Consider the following 7,554-nt stretch of genomic DNA (forward strand, 5'->3'; position numbering starts at 1 on the left):
TCAGATTATGTATAAATCTCAATTTCGAAAAATGTACCCTTATGACTGGTTTTGTGGTCCAGGGTCACATATTGTCGCAATCGTGTGTTTAATGTCTTCATGTTTCCAAACGTTTCTGTTTTCTGTGAAAACAACTGTTTTCATACAGGGATAGCTGGGCTTTTGTCCATATTAGGAATTTCTTCATACGACTTTCTGCGCGAGAGCGCCCTCCGGCTTCGAGTATGAATGAAACATACACTGCAAGGAATGTTTAGCGCTCCTGATGTTCATCTCGCCTTATTCTGGGTCCGAATCAAACATCAGGTCATGCACAGACTATCCTGTCTCTTTGAATTTAAATCTATATCACACCGGCTCTTGAAAACCTCTATGCGAACACACTTCCCTGAAAAAGTGCAGGGGACGAATTTACGTGATATTAAAAGTGGGGGGGACACGTCCCCCGCGTAATCTACGCCCCTGGGTCACTGAGATTCCAAGCCAGGATTAGTCTCCGGGATCAGGGGAACAATCACTCATCAAATACTTCATTAAAACCTGCCGTACAGCCCTCAGTGCTCAGCTGGGCGAAAATAAAGAGACGGTGACGTTAACACTGTTGCCAGGCACACAGGCTTTTTTAATTGAAAAAGCAGAAAATGCCTCTTTTATCTGGTTGTTGTGGATGGCAGATGTTTAGTGTTGCAAAATCAGGTCAGTAGAAGCCTAAACGCACATGAACCTTAGCTCAGTAATTTGGCTAATTACTTTCTTGAAGTAATGACCTGTGTCTTTTCACACAATATGTGCGATGCTGGAGCATCCATATGGAGAAAAAGATTTATGATTGTGGCCTAAGGACACTGCACACATTGTTTAGAGAAGCTAATGTTGCTTTGGAAGGTTTCCAGTGACTTACCTTTTTTTATTCTTTACTTCTGTACTTTTCGCCCATCTGCCTAATTTTTGTTGGCTTGCATAGCTGCAATTATTTAATGCTTACTATTTATGTAAGACTATAGATTATTAAGGAATTATTTGCTTTGATCCATCGTTTATTTTTATGATCCTTACCTGTTTTCTCTCTCTTTTTCTCCTCTATAGTGTGTCCTGGCACTGATAACAAGCTCAGCACGCTGTCGGATTTGGACCAGCAGTACAAAACTCTTCGCAAATTCTATGAGAACTGTGAGGTGGTCATGGGTAATCTGGAGATCACCAGTATTGAAAGAAACCGCAATCTGTCTTTCCTCAAGGTGAGATTATCATTGTGGTCTTTAACAGCATTTTATGGATGTCATTATACAGTATGTACAATCAAGGAAGGGCTTGATGAAGGGCTCCTCCAATGGGCAAATTATAGATTTTTGTCAGAGTAAATGGCATATTTAATTTGATGCATATGAAAATGAGGTTGTAGGGTTAGTGGTGCAGTCTGCTCAGTATGTTGTTAAGATTTTCGGTCATGTGTCATTTCACAACCCAATTTTTCTCCATACAAAATTTGAAGAAAATTTGAAGACATTTTTCATGTTTTGTCCACTGAATACAAAAGTTCAGAAAGGATGGTATAAAAGAAACTCGTTTGCTATAAAAGGAACTTGTCTCTGCTGGGGAAAAAAAGCTTATTTGTTTGTTTATTTCCTGGTCTGGTAAGCCAGTGATTTCAAGGGAGCCACAGGATGACTTAAAGTGATAGTTCACCCAAAAATGAAAATTCTGTCATAATTTACTTACTCTCAAGTTGTTTCAAACCTGACAGCAAATACGTTTCTTTCTACTGTTGAAGAAGAAGACATTTTGAATGTCGAATGTTGGTAATCAGACAGTTGGCAATAGCCACTGACTTCCATCATTTTTTATTTTTTTTTTACACACTATGGAAGTCAATGGCTACCGTCGACTGTTTGGTTACCAACATTCGTCACAATGTCTTCTTGCGTGCACAACAGAAGTGTTTGGCGCAATATGAGGGTGAGAAAGTGATGACAAAGTTTCATTTTTGGGTGAAATATTCCTTAAAAGTACTTAAATTAAATTAAATTAAATTATCATTAATATATTTTAAAAATCTAAAAGTTAAAATGCTAAAAAGTCAAAAAGGTTGAAAACCTTTGGTCTATGCTGTTGTTTTTTGGTAGACATTTTATAATCTTTGTTCTCTTCTCATGTTGCTTTTACATACAGTATCAGGGTAATTTTGGGACCTGCAGAGAATAGGGGCTCATTTCCTTTGATGATCTCAAAAGTAATGTAGTGAAGTGATCAGGAATGGGGGAAATTAATCAAACCATTCTCAAGGTACAGTATCTTTTATCAGTATCAAGTTTTAAGGAAATAAAGTTGGGTAAATTGTTTGTTTCCAAAAAGCTGTTTTAAGAAAAGTGTAATATATGTAGATGCAGTCTAACTCAAAGTATTTATCAAAAGTTTCATAATATATACAATTCATGCACTTTTCTGGTATTGCCTTGTCGGTTTGTCTCATATACATGGCTGTTGAGATGTGTCTTGCTTTACAAGTGTAAGATGTACATAGATTACTGTTCAAAATGTTATTATTACTATTTTAATTATTACTTTTTGCTATATTGTACAATATAATTTATTCCTGTGATGTCAAACCTGAATTTTCAGCATCATTACTCCAGTCTTCAGTGTCACATGATCCTTCAGAAATCATTCTATTATGCTACTTTGCTCCTCAAAAAACATTTCTTCTTATTATAAATAGGTAATAAGAAATGTTAAAGTAGCATCATGGCATCCTGTGGTAGGTTAGAATGTTGGAGACTTTGATTGACAGCTCATTAAAGTCTCATCAAGCCACCTGATTGTTACATGCCAGCTGAGTGGGAACATCAAGCTCAATGTCCCTGTAAGCACGGACACATAATCGCCCTTTGTCTGCAACTGAAATATCTGAAAAATGTAAACCGTGTGGGTTGATGTTGTTCAGTCGTGTCGTTTTTTTGCAGACCGAGCAGGATTTGCAGCACAATGGGGCTTTACTCCGGTGTAATAATGCTTCAGTTGTTCTGGCTGACTCTTGTTCTGTTACACGGGTCATTCACTCCAGTCTCTATGGTCGTTGTGATGAGTGAAGTGGTTTCGGGCAGTAGGGTGGAAGTTGAAATTGTCTTGGAAAAAATATCCGTATTACATGCATATAACAATGAGGAAAGAGGAATGGGCTAGGGAGGTTTAGGGAGATTACATATTTGTTTCACGTTACGTTATTAGTGGAAACCTAAACGAAATTCATCAAGTACTAAAATTTAAAGAATATTCAATACTAATTAAACTCAGCATGATTTGTGGAATAATGTGGATTATAAAATAAATTAAAATAAAATAAATATCTTGTCACTTGTTTTCTAAACAAAAATATAAAGGTTATATAGAGGTGATTGCACTAGAAACAAAAAGTGTTTTTGAAAGTTAATTTTCAAATATATGCATGCAAAACCTGGACCTACATTCTAGTTTTAACAGTTAAATGTTGATATATGAATCATGATATTATGTTTAAATTCGTTAAATGTGACAGAAAAAAAATAAATAAATAAAAACTCCCCATGAACCACAAATGTTTTTCAATATCCAGCCTTTTGATAATTTTCAGTTTGTTTTTAATTCAAAGTTGCTCTCATCTTGAAATATTCTGAAATATATTTTGTATATATTTAAATATTAATTACCAAATTATATTAATTTGATTATGCTTTCACAGATTGGATCAAAGTCTTCACGATTTGTAGAATCACTGCCCAAAAACTGTTGAAACATGAAATGTAATTAGATTTGCTGAGAATCTCAATGCACAGTCAAATTATGAGTGCTTGTGTGTGTATGTGCTTAGAATGTTGATTAAAGTGATTTGGAGTATATCATATTCTTTTTTTTTCTTATTGTCACATCAACACAAGCATCATAATTTGTCTGTAAATGAAGCATCTGTAAAGATAATCACGATGAGAGATGTAATAAAATATTTTCTAGCATCAAATTTTAAAGGTTACATGGAAACATATCCACCTTATTCTTCCCGTAAAAATGGGCGCGGCCATTTGTAAATTGTATGGGTCTTGCTTCCTGTCTCATTTGCTTCCAGCTATTTTTAGCTGTACAAAACCGCTCGTTTTGCTGCTTGATATTGCAAATTGGTGTGTCTTACCATATTATTTTAGTTTATTATCTTAATTATGAACACACTGGTTTGTAATGCAAACAGTTTTACCGTTTACTGCACGTTGCTATTCTTCTCGTTATTTCCCTATAGTGGCTAATCAACCGGAAGTCTCGCCCTAGGCTTACTTGCGCATTTAGGAATAAGGTGGATACCATCTTTGTTTTGTTTTTGTTTGTTTTTTTCTGTCTGCATTAATACTGTTAGCTTGCTTATATTAGTCACATTTAAAGTCAACATGAAATAAAAATTGAAATATTTACTTTATTAATACTAATTCTTGGTTTTATTTCATCTGTTCATTTTTTTTCAAGAAATGTTTATTTCTCAACAAAAAAAAAAGTCATAAATTTGAGGTCTGAAATGACTTTTGATTTTGCTGACATCACCAAGCCCTCTGAACCTCCTGAATTACACTGAATATCCTGTTTTATATAGAAATATTTCAAATTACAAATGTTGCAAATGTTGCCTTTAATGTATTTTTATCTCCATTCTCTTTAAGATTCAACAGTTTTACTTAAATTAAAATCCTTTCAAATAAAATTGCCTTCCTGTACAGAACGTAGACAGGACTGTGATTGGTCATTAATCAAACTCACCCATATGAGAGCTGATTGTTCTGTTCACTAGTTTACTCAGGGATGTTCACATTTATATTTGAGAGTTAAATTCAGCTTCCAGCGAGTTCTTTTATTTATGCTGATTTATTTCAGATTCTTTTCTGTTATTAAATTGTATTGTTTGAACTCAAATGACCAAATTCTGCTTTTAAGGATCTCATAGAATCATATAGCAAAGTATTATTGCTTCTAGTGCCTTTGAAAGCTGAGGCAATTTGTATGCACATTTCAAATTTACAGTCTTTCTCTACCTGAAAAACAGACCATTCATGTGCATCCATGTTTTGGCACAATCAAATGCTCTGTAGAATGAGAATGTCCCATCATGAATGTGATGTAAAGCTGTTAGCTATTTTAATAGAAAAATGTGTTCCGTCTGAACTTCCTGCATCAAAAGGAAATACATAAACTAAGAAAGAAAAACAATGCTATGCCAAGTGATTTAAGCATTTGCCAGATGATTTTATTTGAAGCGACATGCATTGCATTCAAGGTACACATTTAGTCCATTCATTCATGCATCACATTGTAAAACACGATACGATCCATATATATATGTATATATCAGTGTTGGGGAATAGCTAGCTACAAGTAGCGACGCTACTAGCGTAATTACATTTTTCAGTAGCTTTACAGTAGCAACGCTACTTTTAAAACAGTGTAGCTTTTCCTGTAGCTAACTACTTTTTCCAGCAAGTAGCGATGTAGCGCGACCAAACGCTACATTCCGTTCTGCGTTCTGACGAGTCACGAGCGTGTATGCATTGAAGCAGTGCACACAGCGTCTTCTTCTGACTAGATCACAAACTAAATTTGTTCATTACCGTCATCTGTTGTGATATCACGCATCGCGCGGCTTTACAGTCTTTCCACCGACAAGAGATCGTCTGATGATTGCAAAGGATGTACAGGAGTGGATATTTCACATGAATCAACTGTAATTTACACAAAACAAAGATTAAAATGCGGTCTACGTCGAAGACTTAAAGCACATACAGGAGGTGAATAATAGCCTTTTTAAACTGATTAATTTTGCTTCTTTATTGCACTCTAGATCAGATGTCTATTTTACAATGATGAACAGTCATAATATAATCTGTCCCCTCACAGTTTTGTAATGAACACTAATCGAACAGAAAATAAAATCGCGATATAGTAGTGTGCTTATCATTTGGCAAAGGATGGTTGCGGCGGGATTCATGCAAAGCGCAGTGTTCACGCGCGCAGCTGAGGATTGACGTCTCCATTCAGTCAGTAAATACCGCATGTGCTGTGAGTTTAACCTGCTTATTTTATGACTCCTCCGTATCCAGTTTAAATTGCATACATTTTGTTCTTGCAATGGTGTTACGTTTGTAGCAATTTACTAATATAACTAAAATAACTATTTAACTATACAGTATTTTATTATTGTATCAAATAGTTTACAAAATCAAATGATTGGGACATTTTTTGTCATTGAAATGGCTTAGAAGAGTGTTCCAATCAACCTGACTTCACCCTACTCTTTGAAATCATGATCGCATTACAGTATGTTTTAAACCCCAAATATTTTACTTAGAACTTCATTATATTTTACTTAGAACTTCATTATAATTCTTCATTTATAATTACTTAGTTATTTGTAATGTTAATTGTAAAAAAAAAACAGAATAATGATAAAAAAATTTGAAAGTAGTTTCAATGTAGCTAGCTACTTTTTGACAGTAACTTGTAGTGTAGCTAGCTACTTTTTCAGAAGAGTAGCTTGAATGTAGCTTAACTACTTTAATTTACGAGTAGCTTGTAGCTGGTCAAGCTACAGTTTCAGAGTAGCTTCCCCAACACTGATTGTACCTTGTATTTTCATGGCTTGCATTTTTAGGGGCTGAAATCCAACATAGTTGTATATTTAAGCTGTGAATGTTTCAATTCAAAAACATTTCACACACATTTTCATGATTCAGAATTCAATTATTCATATTCACCTTCTAGAGTTCACTTCCAAAATATTAAATATGTTTAAAAATACGATGTATAATATTTGACAGGCAGTTTTCGTTCCATTTTATTTCACTTTACAAATGCGCTTCCACAAATTCGCCAGAAAATTCGGCATTGCACATCCGGGAGCTGCAGGAATAGCAGTAGAGCACTGATCCATGATCTCCAGCTGCTGTCAGTCGCTCACCAGCAGGTGGCACAAGTGGCTGTTGATGAAGACCAAAACAACTGGTAGCACAAGTCATTTATTCATTCACAAAAACTGATTTGCAGGAATAGAGCAAGCGGTAAGTAGAAGTTATGATAATCAGGGCCAGTATGTATATGCAGAAAAGCTAATTGTGTTTACGTTTGTGATTAGTTGCCTTAACTTTGTATGGCTTGTGTGATGCTGAGTTGTAATACTGGGGTTCCCCTCATACATCACACTCCAGGATTCCAACAACGCATAGGTGAAAAACGCATAATGCACCTCAGTGAACTAATGCAGTGATATAAAAATATTAAAAAAATATATAAAATAAAATATTCGGTATACACCTTACTGATGATGCAAACTATATACAGGCAAGCAAATGAGGCGAGAAGAACGCAACACGCTGCTTCCCTTTCATGGGAACTTCGAACTGCGTCCTCTAGGGGTCGCTATGGGGAACGCCTCGTCGTGACCCGTGTCTGAAGCATACATTGAAAAAACACCAACTCGTTGGCCGGCGACAGCCATGACGTCACTACCGGTGTGACTATAGTATAAATAGGCGCCGGGAGCTACACATC

General features: G+C 35.5%; 1 protein-coding gene across 1 annotated transcript in view; it reads left to right on the top strand.

Annotated features, from left to right (window-relative positions):
- LOC107673995 (receptor tyrosine-protein kinase erbB-4-like) overlaps window positions 1-7,554 on the top strand; it is a 150,797-nt gene that overhangs the window by 107,972 nt on the left and 35,271 nt on the right. Inside the window, exon 2 of the mRNA XM_016467846.1 lies at window positions 1,087-1,238. Within this exon, the coding sequence (XP_016323332.1) occupies window positions 1,087-1,238 (152 nt within the window). The remainder of the gene's footprint in view (window positions 1-1,086; window positions 1,239-7,554) is intronic.

The sequence above is a fragment of the Sinocyclocheilus anshuiensis genome, unplaced genomic scaffold, assembly GCF_001515605.1.
Source record: "Sinocyclocheilus anshuiensis isolate Anshui unplaced genomic scaffold, SAMN03320099.WGS_v1.1 scaffold348, whole genome shotgun sequence".
NCBI classification, from domain to species: Eukaryota; Metazoa; Chordata; class Actinopteri; order Cypriniformes; family Cyprinidae; genus Sinocyclocheilus; species Sinocyclocheilus anshuiensis.